Here is a 16,434-nt window from a genome sequence, read left to right as displayed (position 1 = left end):
ACTTTTAACATTGAACGTCCTACAACAACATATTTTAATTGCATATATTCAACATATAATCACATAATAAAACATACAAGTGACCTTAAGCACAAAATTAACTAATAAATAAATCGACGCTATATATTTCAAATAAACTTCGAGAAACATGTCTTGTACAACCAATACTTAGAAACTTATTGCTTAAAGATCTCTAATATCAATAAAATCCAAAAAACCAAATGCATTCAAATGTATATGACAATAGTAGAAAAACTAATCATCAATTCACTACGATAGATCGAGTTTACTTTTGGCCACAATTCAAATTCAATTACCGGTATTTTCCTGCAAATTCAGAACAAAATTATAAGTTAGTGAAATGGGAAATAAGGCTCTTAACATTTAATGAAGTGGGACTATAGTTCCAATAATTTGAAGCCTCTGAATATATCGACATATAAAAATGATAAATCTTCAATAGTAGGTATATTGTAAAATCATTTGAAACTGCAAGAGACCTAGAGAAAGTAGACAATCAAGTCATCTATCATAGAAAGAATCATCAACATACCCAATGAAAGCAGCTATCTTCGTATGTCAGTATCTTGGCGGTGGCATACCGGTTGACGGTACGCTTTGTTTTCTTTTTGTTTTCTCTATGACTGTTCTCCCAATAACCCTCCATTTCAAACGCAATCATGAATGTTTGGATCAGATACCTTATGTCACCGGTTGGTCTTCTAGAAATGGCCTGGATATTTGATTGATATAAAAAATATTTACACTAAGAATAACACAAAATGGCCTGATAGAGAAAAAAAAACATTTACACTAAGAATAACACAAAATAGCCTTGATAAAGAAAGAGGAATGCAAGGTTGAAAACCTACTACGTAAAGTTAAATGATTTATGATGAGATCACAAAAAATGGTATTACATTATCTATTGGTTCATAATGAGAGTGAACTAGGAATGCAGGAAAATACAAGACATAACAATATAAGATGCATACAGGTCATTCATGCCCAGTATTCCAATCTTCAAAGTTGAGCACCCAAAGTAACATCAATAGATACAGATCTGTACAAAAATACAATTAAAGTGAGATCAACAGCTTAAACAACTCTACTGTTTTGGAGATATAGAATGGAGGACAATAGCTTATGGAAGGAAGTGGTTGCAGCCAAATATGGTAAGTTGAGTCACCCACTAATAAAGCAGAACTCCATATGGAGTGGGGTCATGGAAACACTTAAGTATGATATAGAAGGAACTTCATAAAGAAGTCTCATTCAATGCTGTAAATTTCCTCAATGTAAAATCCTGGAAGGATATATAGAACTCCAAATTTACAGAAACCTATTCATCACTCTTTCTGATAGAACCAGATTGTGACTCTACAGTTGGATAGAATAGCGAAGACAATAAGTGGAGTCCTCTCTTTTAGAAGAAACATGAATGACTGGGAACGTGAGAGCCTTTTTTACTTGATGTGTAATGTGGAATGTTTCAACATGAAGACTCGGGCTGCTGAAGCATTAAGTTACGTTCCTAATGTAAAGGAATACACAGTATAACTAGGACAAAAATTACTGGAGGCTCAGAATAAAATATTAGACTTCTAGAGATAGATACTAATTTGGAGGACACAACTCCCCCAAAAATGATATGCTTTAGCTGGTTGGCTCTAAAAAGTGCATGTCTAACATAGGAATCTACAGTAGACACTACTTATAGCCTAAGTATCGCGGACTCTTCATTTTTTAAGGTGAACCCGTCTCGACACGACTCTAGTGCGGGTGCGGGTGCGGGTGCGGGTGCGGGGTGCGTGTCGGATTCGGTCAATCTAATCCGGACACTTTGACCGCAGCCGAGAAAAGATTGGGGAAGAAAAATCAATTTTAGACGACGTAAAGAGTACAAAGCTTTAAAAAAAGTACAGAGAAGAGAGAAGAGAATTATTTTTATGGAGACAACGCCGGCAAGTCGCCGGCAACATCACCGGCGAAAGAGAAGAAGAGTTGAGAAGAAACAGTTTGAAAGAGAAGAAGATTAGTTGAGAAGAAAGAAGTATTTTTATTGAAAGTTTCAAAAGCTTTTTTCTAGGGAACCAACTTTTTTTCTTGGAAGTTGGAAAAAGTACTTTTAAACATTAATTTTCTTTTTGATATTGACTTGTAATTATTTGGAGTGTGGAAGAGCCACATATAAAAATAGTGTACTCTCAAGTCTCAACCACTATAAATCATCCAATTAGCTACTCATTTGTGGTGTTTTATAATTGGTTTGATTTTGAGTTAAAAAATGTGAGGTACAACTTCGCTAAATTTATTTGCTCACATTATTATAAAATATATATATATATTTATAGAAAAAATAATAATATAGTAATATTTTGGTGATGAATAATTTACGTTTTGCCAATCAACATAAAAAACACTATTTCAACAATTATAAGTGTTTTGACAAACTTTTTTAAAATACTTTCAGGAAAAAAGCCAACTTTTAAGCTTTTCAAAAATAATTTATATCATTTCGTCATAAATATTTATTTTCTTTGAAAAAAAAAACTTAATCAAATAGTTTAATTATTCAAAATACATAAACATTTTTTAATCTCTCGTAAAGTTGGATTGACTAGAATTTATCAAGACATAATAAGTAATGGATTATATATATATATATATATATATATATATATATATTGCATCCTTTGTCGTTTTACATAATAAATCAAATTTAGCAAATCAGCTCAATTTTAATATATTTTTTAAAACTTTAAATTTTAAATTATTATAATTTATAGTATTAAAAAATTAAATAAATTTTTTATAAAACTTGTCATCTTGAAAAATGAACAAATATTACAATTTACATGTATAAAGAAAATAGAAATATAAATATTAGAAAAGGAGAGAAAGGAACAATATTTCGAAAGATAAATATTTTGTCCATATAAATAGGACAAATTGGATTGAAAAATGGGATCTAACAATATTATAGACATTTTTATTTCAAAACCGCTTTATGTGTAAAAAATTACTTACATGAAATAATTACTGATTTATATTACTACTATTATGTAAATATTCCTAAATACATGATAATAATTTATCCAGATCATGTCTCACTACTCACAAATCACTTAATTCTTCATATCAATATAAATGTTTTAAGGATCCTGTCTTACTAGATCTTTTGATTCTTTCTATCATCACAAGTTTCGAATTATCGAAATACTAGAAATATGTATAAATACATATAGTTTCACGCACAATACTATGTCCAATTCAAGGATCATGTCTCGCTAGATCACTTAATTCTTCTTATCAATACAAGCGTTTCAAGGATCCCGTCTTACTAGATCTTTTGATTCTTTCTATCAGTACAAGCTTCGAACTATCAAAATACTAGAAATATTATATATATATATATAGTTTCACACATAATATCATATCTAGATCAAGGATCATGTCTCGCTAGATCACTGAATTCTTCGTAATCAATAGAAGTGCTTTGAGGATCCCGTCTTACTAGATCTTTTGATTCTATCATCATAAGCTTCGAAATATATATATATATATATATATATATATATATATATATATATATATATATATATATATATATATATATATATATATATATATACATATACATATATATATATATATATAGAGAGAGAGAGAGAGAGAGAGAGAGATCAAGGATCATGTCTCGCTAGATCACTGAATTCTTTCTATTAATACTAGTGCTTTGAGCATCCCGTTTTACTAGATCTATTCTTTGTATCATTACAAGTTTCTAACTACTAAAATTATATATATATATATATATATATATATATATATATATATATATAGAGAGAGAGAGAGAGAGAGAGAGAGAGATCAAGGATCATGTCTCGCTAGATCACTGAATTCTTTCTATTAATAAACGTGCTTTGAGGATAACGTCTTATTAGATTCTTTGATTCTTTCTATCATTATAATCTTTGAACTACTAAAATACTATATATATATATATATATATATATATATATATATATATATATATATATATATATATATATAGAGAGAGAGAGAGAGAGAGAGAGATCAAGGATCATGTCTCGCTAGATCACTGAATTCTTCCTATCAATACAAGCACTTAAACGATCTCGTCTTATTAGATCTTTTTATTCTTTCTATCACGACAAGCTTCGAACTATCGAAATACTAAAAATATTAGTATAAGAAATATTAAAATTACTTAATTCTTAGATAAAAGCATTATATCCAAACGTTCTCAACAAAAATAAAAATTAGATAACATAAATTTTTCTATTAGAACTATAAAAACAATTCAAATATTAATAGTAAAAATATATGTATACAATATACATACACTTCTCTTGAATGATGAAAAAAGAAACCTCAAAAGTCTTCCAAGTAAGTAGAGTAGGAGTAAAGAAAAATATCACATCAATCATCATCTAGCCAAAAAAAAAAAACATCCTCACCTACTTTTTCCTCCCAAAACAAAAAACACCATTGTTTCTTTGTTTTTCATTCAAGTTTATTGTAAGCAAAAAAAAAATCATCTTCCTTTCTTTAGCAAGATGACATCAAGTAGTCAAAAAAAAAAGATTTTATGAGACCTACAAAAAGTGTAGGAATAGATTTTGATGATAAACCTCTATGGAATCATGTTAAAGTTATTTCGATGGCTCCAAATGGGGGTGAGAATAGGACATGGTCTTGTAACTATTGTAATAAAATAGTTACGGGATCATATAATAGGGTGAAAGCACATCTTCTGAGATTATCGGGTCATGGTGTTCAAATATGTAAAGAAAATAGTGGTGATATATATGTGATTTTGAAGATGGAGCATGAACAAGCGGAAAGAAAACGAACCAATGTTCAAGTTGATGCAAGAAAAAAGATGATTATATATCACTTCCGGAGGGGACTGATCTAATTCAACAAAAAAAATCGGAAGTGTTCGAGTGATGGAGCTATCGGAAAATCATTCGGCATCTATGAGAGGAATATGGCCGACAAATTAGCCGCTAGGATGTTCTACGCATCAAGTTTATCATTCAACTTTGCCAACTCTCCTTATTTTAAAAAATATTCTAAGTTTCTAGCCAAAAATTCCATTCCCGGTTATATTCCCCCATCATATAATAGATTGAGATCAACTCTTTTAGCTCAAGAAAAAACACATATTGATAGAAAGTTTCAACCAATAAAAGGTACATGGAAAAAGAAAGGATTGTCGATTTCTTCGAATGGATGGTCCGATACTAAAATACGACCTTTGATCAATATAATGGCATCATCTAGTGGAGGCCCACTGTTTTTGAATTCAATCAATTCTAGTGGAATCGTAAAAGATGGTGAATATATTGCTAATTTATTTATTGAAGCAATAGAAAATGTAGGTTCAAACAATGTTGTTCAAGTTATTACGGATAATGCAAGTAATATGAAACTTGCCGGTACTATAGTTTGAGCAAAAATATCCTCATATATTTTGGATTCCTTGCGTTGTTCATTGTTTGAATCTAGCTTTGAAAAGTATGTGCCAACCTTCGGAAAAATCACATCACTTTACTAATTGTAAATGGATTTTAGAGTTACTTAGTGAAGTGAACAATTTAAAGAATTTTGTTGTGAACATGACATGGAACATGCACTTTTCAAAAACATTCGGATTTGTGTTTGTTGAAGGTTGGTGAAACAATATTTGCCTCATACATCATTATGACCACCCGAATTCGCAAAGTAAAATCTTCTTTGGAGAAAATGGTCATGGATGATGAATGGAAGAATTATAAGGGGGATAAGAGAATTGAAGCCAAGACACGTGAAATAAAATCGCTTATAACGAATGATGAAAAATGGGATAGTTTTGACTATTTTTTGAAATTTACGGAACCAATTGTTGATATGCTAATAAGTGCCGATATTGATGGTCCAATATTACATCATTTATGATATGTGGGACTCAATGATTGAGAAAGTCAAGAAAGTCATCTTTGAGCATGAGGGAAAAGATCTCATTTTCGGTCAATCAAATGTTTTTGATACTATTCATGATATTCTTGTGGCTAGGTGGAACAAAAGTAACACACCTCTAAATTGTATGGCACATTCTTTGGTTCCCAAATATTATCATGATACATGGCTTGAAGGAGAGAGAATTCGAAAGCTAGCTCCCAATGAAGATAGTGAAATTTCAGTGAATAGAGTCAAGTGCTTTCAAAGGTACTTTAAAAATTCTAATGAAATGAGAGAAGCCTCATTGGAGTATGGATCCTTTTTAGAGGAAATGGTTATTTTAGTGAGCCTCATGTGATAGACGCTATGATGTATGAAGATTCTCTTTCTTGGTGGGCAAATAATGGGGTCTCGGCTCCACTTTTGCAACAATTAGCTTACATGTTGCTTACTCAATCGGCTTCTTCCTCTTGTTGTGAAAGAAATTGGAGTACATATTCTTTGATTTACAATATCAGGAAATAAGTTAGCAACTTCAAGAGCCGAAGATTTAGTGTTTGTACATTATAATCTCCGATTGTTGTCTCGCAAGAAAGAGAAATATATAAATGGGCCAAGCAAATATTAGGATGTTGGTATGTCTATATTTTCTTCAATTATTTAGTTTAAATGGTGTTCTTTTCTTTTTATACAAGATCTTCTAATATATTTATTCTTTTAAATTTATTTTAGGTGGAGATCGGTTTGATATTGATGAGACAACTAATGATCTAACCGAGCTTTCAATAGATGACCCTCAAATTGAAGGTGTGATATTTGAGGAAGAGTTTGAAGATTTGGAAGAAGTTGAAGAAGATGTGGAAGAGATAGCTAACTTAATTAAATAACTTGATAATTGACAATATTTTGTTGTTATGTTAATTTTAAGTTATGAATTAAGTTAAGACAATCTCTTGTTTTTTGTTCAATAGTATATTTTACACTTTTACTTGGTGTATTGAATATTGATTAGTAATTATGAATATCTAAATTGTGGATAAATATCTTTGTGTATCTCTTGAATTTAAATAATTGTAGTGTTTTCTTCACTTTTCACTTTGTTTCAACTTTCAAGAGTTATTACTATTCATGTTCTAAGGTTAGTTCTTCTTTCCAATTTTTATTGATTCTTTTAGTTATATTTATTCTGTTGTGATTTGTAAATGCTTTTAATGTTTAGTTTCTATTTTGTTGTGTCTTTGTAGGAAGAATAGAAGAGTACTCTCATCTTGAAGAACAAAAGATAGAATTCCACAAAATACATGTATGTTTATCACAATATATCTCTCAAATTTAGAATATCTTCATAACTATATTTTTATGATATTGAAATTTTTAGCCGTATCCCCGCACCCGTATCCATACTCGGATTCGCACCCACGAATCTTAAAATTTGGATTTCGCCGAATCCGACTCTCAGATTCGCATCCATCTCGAATACCCGCACCCAAGTTCGTGCAACTTAGCTTATAGCAGGTAGCTGCAGACATGTGGCATATGTTTCCAGCTCTTTTCTTCAAGTGGATGTTCTTGAGAGTTGGACCCTTTAGAAAGCTGAAACAACAAAATGTTTTGATGTATTGTCAACTCTAAACCACTTGCTAAAGTCGTTTTTCCATTTTTTGTGAGCTCCCTTACATTAATATGGCCCTTATCATGGTTATTCCCTTTTTGGTGTTTGGCTAGCTAACTGACCCTTTCATAGCATTCCCTCTTCTACTTTACAATATAGTCCACACCAATAAACTCCTATACTCATATATAGACAAAATAAAGGCCAGAACTATTATTTTTTTTACTTTTATTACACCGGTTCCCTCTTGTGAGACCCAACCTATGTACAAAATCAACACCACAAAAATAGTTCAACTAAAGTAATATAATTAGTCCAATCACTAAATAGACCTGCTACTGCAACCCAAGAACTTGGAAAAATGAAAAGAATTCAATGAAGACGACCAAGAACTGAAAAATAAATGTCATCCCCTCTTAGAAAACATTCTAGAGTGACTGTAACAATAATTGAAAAAAAACAGACATCTCCTTAAACTCGTACTCGCAATAGAAGAAGACATGAAGGAGGAAGAGAAGACATACCTGAAACAAGACAGTGGAGTCACACTCTCTGCAATATAATAAGTACATGTCTGAATAAAATACACCACTTATCATCTCTTGATATTCGTCCGTCTTTTCTTACTTTAGGTAGTTCCAGTAAGGTCCGCCTGACTTTTAATTTTTTACGAATGATCCGAAAATAACAAACTTATATAGTTGTGTGCATAGGTGTAATTAAACTCTACACCCTCGGAAACTTATGACCTCTTATTATATTTATCTCTTCACCTAAAAGATCAAGATTATAGTATCCTATAAGCTTATGTTAATTACTATACCTAAACAAGAATTATAAGTGCAAACTAACATAGAAATGAAAGTAATATTAGATCAAGGTGTCTTTTCATATGACATTTCTGAAGTCATTAATGAAGAACAAAGGTTTCCTTTGATGGTTTTTTGCATTTAAAATCAAAGACTTAAAAATACAAGATTAATAATCACACAGAGAAAATCGAGTGGCAATAGTACTTGAACTTCCTATGAAGGAAAAATCCTTGATAAGTTATCAAAGCCACAACTATACCACATAAGTATATAATTGAGCATAGAAGAGAGAAAGTCATAACAGTCATGATAAATTCCGATAGAACCACGTTCATATATGACTTCCAAGATATTTTTCTCGACTATCGTAGGCATAACATTCATAACCCACAACTTGGGAGATTGAAGAGCTGCAGCAAAACCTCCAGTGGAGAATTCATGTTCATGATATTACGGTACCTTCATGTGTCTATGAGTATGTTAATTTTCTTATAAGCACTAACATGCTTCTTCCATTTTTTGTTGTCTTCCAGATTTGCCTCGATGGAGACTTCAGAAACTATTCTATTAGAAATTGTTGGAGGAACAACATAAAGTCTCTCAAGGAATGGTTTTAGATCTTCATCATCACCATTGCCTTTGCTTGGTTTTATGCATGCTTCCATTTTATTGTACCTGATCAATAGAAGCAAAATAACGGAATTTACGAAACTTGATCTTCAAAACTGAGTTTGTGCTGCAATATACGTAGTATTAGGTGAAATGAAAGAGTTTATCATATTACTTTGCTACAATTGAAGCGGCTAGGTTATTAGAAATAATGTTGTATTATGCATCTAATTACCTTGCACCAACATCTTTGGATGGTAATTTTACATGGTAATTATCCACCATATCAGATATCACAAAACTGTAAGTATAGAGACTTCCAGATATCTTTCCGCATACTGAGACCCTCTTGAAACACAGTTCGTCCTAGGAAAAAAGTTCACATCATTCCAAAAAGTACTTGTATAGTTTTAGTAATCTGGTTTACAGTAGCATAAATTTGCCATGGTAGGAAAGAAGCATATTCTCTTTAGCGTTTACTTTAAGTAGGAAAGAATTTCCAACATATAAAAGTGAACTATTTAGAATTATAACGTACCAGACATCATCTGCATCTATGGACTTACGAAGTGTAGCTTCAGAATCTTCTTGTGTAGAACGGAATGAGTCGACATCCATCCTTTTCTGCCAAATAGAAGTCTCACCCTTTTCAGATTTCTTATGCCAGCAAAGAAGTTTTGCAATCTCTTCAATTTTCCTTTGTTCTTCTTGAAGGTCCTCCATAGTGCTTTGTCAGGCCTTATAATTAGTCTTCCAACTGATATGAGGGCCAGAAAGCACCCAGTAGCCACCAGGTCCAAGAACTCTATAAATTTCCATCATGAGGATTCCATCTGCATGAAGAAAGACTATGATATACAACAAAAGATTAGCTACTTAAAAGGATATGATTTCAATAAACCATAAAGAAAAAATATGTAAAAGAAGAAATTAAAACCAAATGTCTTCAAAAAATTTAAAAGGTCACACTTATTCAAAAATTATAATTCATCATTAAGAAGGTATTATTACTACCACACAAGATTCATACCAGCAGCTCCCCAAGGGATTACAGTAATGAGTATTATCAAATGTTGTTGCTGCAGGATTATTGTTGATTCTTGCTTTTTTTTGCCCTGTTTTTGAGTGAAAATATGCCACTCAAGCTTGCTGCAAACGATGGACGTAGTAAAGGATCAATGTCACGTGTGGCGTTGAAGTTGTATGTGTGGTTTATAAATGATGAACAATGGGTAAATACTAGAGTATATGCACCTGAGAGTTAAAGAGAACATATAGTTGTATCAGAAGTAAGTTGAGTAACCATTTATGAAATTAACTAGTGAAATTTTTTGGATAATTTTTTATGCTGAACTAAGAGAGAAACCAAGTTGTCTAGTGCGAGACCTCTTTGGTGGAAGCTTTGTTTTAGTTGAGAAATGTTGAATATCTGCATTGGAAGCAGTGTTGTTTCACTAGCTATAATATTCGTCCGTCTTTTCTTCCTATAGGAACATTCCAGTAAGGTCCGCCTGATTGAAAAAAACAACGAGCAATAACATTTTAGAATAAAATATTTGTGACACTCTCGGCAAATCCACATAATAGAAAACTAAAAAAGATGCTGAGTATATCAATAAATACATCCTAAAGACATATTTTATAGACATGTTGGCCTAGGCCTAAAACGGACAAATATCACTTGTGGGATAAGTTGTTACAATATTGTTATAGTATACACTTTAGGACTAAAATCTTCACTTGATTTTTGATTTACCAGCTACTTCCCAATGTAGTGGTATTGTTATAAAAAACATGAATCTTAGTTTCTATCAAAAAATGTATTTCATATGCTAATAAGATGTCATAGTAAATAACTACAAGAAAATCGATTTTTCGAATCAACTGTTGTTACAAAATCTATAAAATCCATGTTCTACATGTAGTCCAAGACTCTCTCGGTAAATATGAATAGGAAATCTTGGAGAAAAGAAAAAAAAGGGATCATTCACAACACAAAACGACCCTACCAATGTTGAATAAATCTACATCTACTGATATGAGTGAGAACTGATCAATCTAAACGAAGAAAACAAGCACAGGAACAATGGAGTTAATTTCTTTGACACGATCAAAACCTATAACCAAAAACAAGAAAACTACTACAACAGATATAGACAAAACAAACTCATGGTGATTAACAAATAAATAAACCAAACTTAAGGCGAGCACAACAACTATGAACTCAAGAAGACTAAGAACATGGAAAAAGAAAATTGAATTGTTGCAAATAGATATAACTCTCTTATAACAGAGGAGAACAATCAATGTTATTTATTTTAATGGATTCCATTTCCTATTATGTTATTTTAATGGATTCACATGCCTACTATGGAGTGAAAGTAATTCATGACTAGGTTAGATTGCTTTAGTGTAGCTAGCTTAAGAAACATGTCTCCCCTAAGCCGCTGGGCAGCAACATAGTCTGCTGCACTAAATGAACGAAAAAATGACAGATTTGTACGAGTATCATATGTCAATATTGCTCCTTTCCAGTTGACAGAACAAGAAGAAGATAACATATAATAAAGACTAGAATCTCTGAAGTTCTCAACCACAAGATAAAGAAAAATATTAGACGTACTAACAATCTTGTAGAAAGATAGATACTCACAATATTGACGCTACTTGTTCCAATAATTCTAAACCAAATCTAGATGATACACCAGCCAAAGTCCAAGATGAAGCAATTATAATGTAAAAATTGTTCCATGCTTTTCTGATAGTCGACAAAGAATATTCTCACACTTATCAAATATATCAGTTGAGAAGAAATCATTAAACCACTATAAGAGAAAGTTGATACCAAAGTAATAAATATTCAGTGCACAAAAGTGTACTCCTCTCCATATTTTTCAAGGCGCAGTGATTCCAAAGATCGCGAGCTCTCTTGTGACGGGAAATTAGGTACACAAGCAATATATACACATGAAGTTACTAGGAAACATATTAGTGAAAGCTCCAATTCTACATCCAGCCTTTCAAGAACATAATGCAAAATGAAGACCAGTACCCAAAGTAGAAAACATGTTTGCAGCCACCACTGCAAGGAAGAAGGAAAAGATGCACGACTTTTTCAAGGTGAGGCACGAGGTAGAAGGACTATAGTTCTCATAATTTGAAGCCTATGTATATCGACATATAAAAAGTAAAAAATTTCATGTGAAAGTATGTTGTGAAGTCAATTGAAACTCCGAGACACCTAGAAGAAGTGATAGCTATCTTATCTGTTAAATTATTACCAAGTTGAAACGAAATGCATTTGCACTGAACAGTATTAACTAAACCAACAAGAACTTAACTTACAATCAAAGATCATTAACAAGCTACCCGTACAAGAAATAAACCCCTTAAAGTTTTAAGGATGATACAGTCGAAATGTAGACAAAGAAAGATAACAATGGCAACAGTTGAGTGCACCTGTTCACTACTTCTTCTTTGAAAGATTTGGAGACCTGATTTGCAAAGTTTGTTGATGAGCTAACTAGTTCATCTCCCCGCCTTGGAACTATTATTTGTGACTGGAACCGGAAGATACACAGAGGCAGCTACAGGCAAAGTCCTTAATCAAATAGAAAATTATTATAGGCATATGCTTCAACAAAGTAGTAGAGAGAACTGCTACTTAGACACCAACCATAATAATTCATCATACACAAAGCATAAAATATTGGATTCTGCATATCTTGAGCAGAAATATTATAATGCAACTTAAAATCTAATGCAGAGAGATTTAACATGAAGGTAACGAATATATCTTCTTTTCCTAGTAAGATTTATTGAACAAATCCCAGAGTGCACTATTCCAGCCAATAACACTCTTAAACATAAGCCAAAACAATTTAAGAAGGTCCATGCTAAACATCGAATCATGAAATGGTGCCTAACCCCAATCTATATACAACTTCAGTCTATTAACCTCGTAAAGATTAACACTATCTATGATCTATTCACACGAAAACCACACATCAAAGATATGCTGAAACTATAACAACCAAATTACTCAAACCAAGTTAAAAGAAAATAAAGCCAAAAAAACTTCTGTTGCCTTATTTCCTTTTGTATAAACAAAATCAACAAAAATCGTATCAACAACCCAAGAATATCAAAACCCTAAAGTTAAATGTGTTAAAGCAATAAACACTGATGCCATAGACTAAGACTTTTAAGCATAAAAATATTTACCTTATAAACCGTATACCAACAAAATCCTTTCAATGTGATGAAGCTTTGAGACATCATCTACTTAAGTGAAGCTTATATTCTGTCCTTGATGAACAATGACAAATCTATGAGGGATTTTCGTAGGTCATCGGTGAACAACCATGAACTGAAAAATGTGTCGTTCTTCAATTTGTAAAGGATCAGTCTTGAGAAATATAAGCTATGGAGAAGATGCAGTCATTCTTAGATCTATGAATCATTCTTGACAATTTTCATATTTGGGGAAGCAGCGTCGTTCTTCACTCTGTGTGACCTGAAAATTGTGATTTTTTTTTTAATTTGGGGAAAAATAAAGATTTAAATTTAATATATTAATTTTTTTTGCACAATAAAAATGAAGGAAGAAATTTTGGAGGGTATATAATATTTTAGTGAAAAATATATTTTCACATTTGTAATGTGTTGTTTTTACAATTACTACAATAAGACACTTTAAAAGTATGGGCATCTATCTGAATAGTTGTTGTCAATTATATGAAACACTAATAACCCTTATAAAGTGTGGCCTATACCAATAAAAAGTATACTTTGGAAGTATTGCCAAAATTATCGTATCCAAAAGTTAAAAATTTGGGCTATGCTTTAAAAGTGTTCTCAAAAATATTTTATGCAACACTTTACAAGCGTTGTCCAGATTTAATGTTGTCGTAGGCCCAAAAAAGTGTAGTGGTTGTTACATTATCCCCCCCCCCCTAGGAACATTCATCCCCGAATGACGCTTCTAACTATTTCGCGTAATGCTAGTCAGATCATAACATAGTAACTATACACAATAGTCACTATACACAATCAAGCAATAGCAACAAAGAATTGAGAGTTAGGAAACTTAGACTTAAGAGTAGGAAGTCTAACCTCAAGAGTTGAAAATATGGGGGTAGCGTGATCTCATATCGGCCTCGGCCTACCACGTAGCACCCTCAACAAGAATATTCTTCCACAATACCTTCACTGTTGCAATCTCCTTGTTCCTCAGCCGCTTGACCTGTCTGTCTAAAATGTCAACAGGTACCTCCTCATAGAAAAAGATTTCATCAACCCCCAAACCTTCAACAGGTAGAATCGATGCTGGATCACCTAGGCACTTCTTTAACATAAAGACATGAAATATTGGATGAACAAAATCTAGTTCCGCAGGCAATGCCAACTCATAGGCCACCTCTCCCACACGGTGTAGGATCTCATATGGTCGAACATACCTCGTACTCAGCTTCCCCTTCCTGCCAAACCTCATAACCCCCTTCATAGGTGATATCTTCAAATAGATCTGGTCACCAACATTAAACTCTTAGGGCCGTTTTTTGTTGTCTGCATAAGACTTCTGCCGAGTGTAAGCAATAGCCAACCTGTCGAACCACCCAACTGGAGACCTACACCTCCTACTATACAGTGTCTCAAACGGTGCTATCCCAATGCTGGAGTGATAGTTATTACTATACGAGAATTCTATCAAAGGCAGATGGTCATCCCAACTATCCTTGAAGTCAATCACACACGCCTTCAGCATGTCCTCCAATGTCTGAATGGTGCGCTCTGCCTGCCCATCAGTCTGAGTATGAAAGGCAGTAAGTACTAAGGTTCACTTGCGTGTTTAAGCTCTTCTGGAATGATCACCAGAAATGTGAAGTGAACTGAGCTCCTCTATCTGAAATGATAGACAAAGGAATCCCATGCCCTATCACAATCTCATCAACGTAGAGTTTCTCATAATCCTCAGCTCTGTAAGTAGACTTAACAGGGATAAAGTGGCAGACTTAGTCATCCTGTCTACAATAACCTATATAGAGTCATGCTGTCTCCTAGTCTTCAGAAGACCAACCACGATGTCCATATTAATAGCCTCCCATTTCTAAGTCGGAACCTCAATAATTTGAGTAAGACCACCAGGCTTAAGATGTTCTGCCTTAAACTGTTGACAATTAGGACACTTGGCCACATAATCTGCAATTTCTTTCTTCATGTCATCCCACCAATAGATTTGTTTAAGATCATGATACATCTTGGTGGAACCTGGATGTATGGAATATCTGGAACCATGGTCCTCTGCAATGATCCCAGTCCGCAAATCATCCACATCTAGTATACACAGTTTGTCCTGGTACCTAAGTATGTCGTCATCTCCCAAAGCAAAAGACTCATTTATCTTAACCAACACTGAGTCCTTCAGCTCCATCAACACAAGTTCAAGATGTTGAACCTCCTTGACTTCAACTACTAAGGATGATTCAAAACTAGGATGAACTGGAACACCCCCACTAGTAGAGTCAACTAACCGCACACCCAGTCTAGCCAGTCTATGTACATCTTTCACCAACTCCTTCTTCCTATCCTCAACATTGGCTATACTTCCCATGCTCGTCCTACTCAAATCATCAGCTACAGAATTACCTTTACATGGATGATAGTGAACGTTAATGTCATAGTCCTTCCACAGTTCAAACCATCTTCGCTGACGTAAATTAAACTCTCTTTGTGTGAACGCGTATTGGAGACTCTTGTGGTCTGTGAACACATCCATATGCACTTCATACAAGTAGTGCCTCCACAATTTCAGTGCAAACACCATAGCTACCAACTCCAGGTCATGAGTGGGATAATTCTTCTCATTAACCTTGAGCTGTCTAGACGCATAAGCTACCACCTTACTACCCTGCATAAGAACACAACCCAAACCAACCCTAGATGCATCACAATAAACAGTGTAATTCTCACAACACTTAGGCAAAGTAAGCACCAGGGCTGAAGTGAGTCTATCCTTGAGCTCCTGGAAAATCTTCTCACAATCCTCTGTCCATCTAAACTTGGCCTACTTCTTAGTTAAAGTTGTCAATGAGACATCAATAGAAGAAAAACCCACCACGAACCTGCGATAATAACCAGCCAATCCCAAGAAGCTACGAATATCTGTGGGAGTAAGAGGTTTTGGCCAGTTTTTAACAGCTTCAGTCTTCCTGGAATCTACCTAAACACCTTTCTCAAACACAACATGACCCTGGAAGGTCACTGATCTAAGCCAGAATTCACACTTGCTGAATTCAGCATACAATTGATGTTGTCTAATTACCTACAAGGTTAGTCTCAAATGTTGTTCATTCTCTTCCTTGGTCTTAGAGTAGATGAGAATGTCATCAATGAATACTATGACAAAAGATTCAAGGTATTCACGGAAAA

At 33.3% G+C, this 16,434-nt stretch overlaps 1 protein-coding gene and 1 long non-coding RNA gene across 8 annotated transcripts; both read right to left on the bottom strand.

Moving 5' to 3' along the window:
- Window positions 1–102: 102 nt before the first annotated feature.
- On the bottom strand, window positions 103–13,734 carry LOC101247001 (peroxidase 51). 7 transcript variants are annotated; one of them, XR_002027332.3, is made up of 9 exons: window positions 13,228–13,734; window positions 12,463–12,604; window positions 10,390–10,514; window positions 10,034–10,257; window positions 9,542–9,851; window positions 9,239–9,369; window positions 8,107–9,069; window positions 554–733; window positions 103–327 (listed from the first exon to the last, which is right to left on the bottom strand). It is a non-coding gene; the product is annotated as a peroxidase 51 (long non-coding RNA). The 7 variants fall into 7 exon arrangements; XR_011219995.1 differs by lacking the exons at window positions 103–327; window positions 554–733 and adding an exon at window positions 11,657–12,085 and having other exon boundaries at window positions 8,453–9,069; window positions 13,228–13,547; XR_011219996.1 differs by lacking the exons at window positions 103–327; window positions 554–733 and adding an exon at window positions 11,657–12,085 and having other exon boundaries at window positions 8,453–9,069; window positions 12,463–12,590; window positions 13,228–13,473.
- Window positions 13,735–14,167: 433 nt separating this feature from the next.
- LOC138347607 (uncharacterized) lies at window positions 14,168–14,497 on the bottom strand. Its single transcript, XM_069295906.1, has one exon. It carries the CDS (start codon window positions 14,495–14,497, stop codon window positions 14,168–14,170), a length of 330 nt encoding a protein of 109 aa, XP_069152007.1.
- Window positions 14,498–16,434: the final 1,937 nt, after the last annotated feature.

This window comes from Solanum lycopersicum, chromosome 3 (assembly GCF_036512215.1).
Source record: "Solanum lycopersicum chromosome 3, SLM_r2.1".
NCBI lineage: Eukaryota > Viridiplantae > Streptophyta > Magnoliopsida > Solanales > Solanaceae > Solanum > Solanum lycopersicum.
The sequence above is the reverse complement of the archived record's forward strand: the minus strand, read 5'-3'. Positions and strand labels throughout refer to the sequence as shown.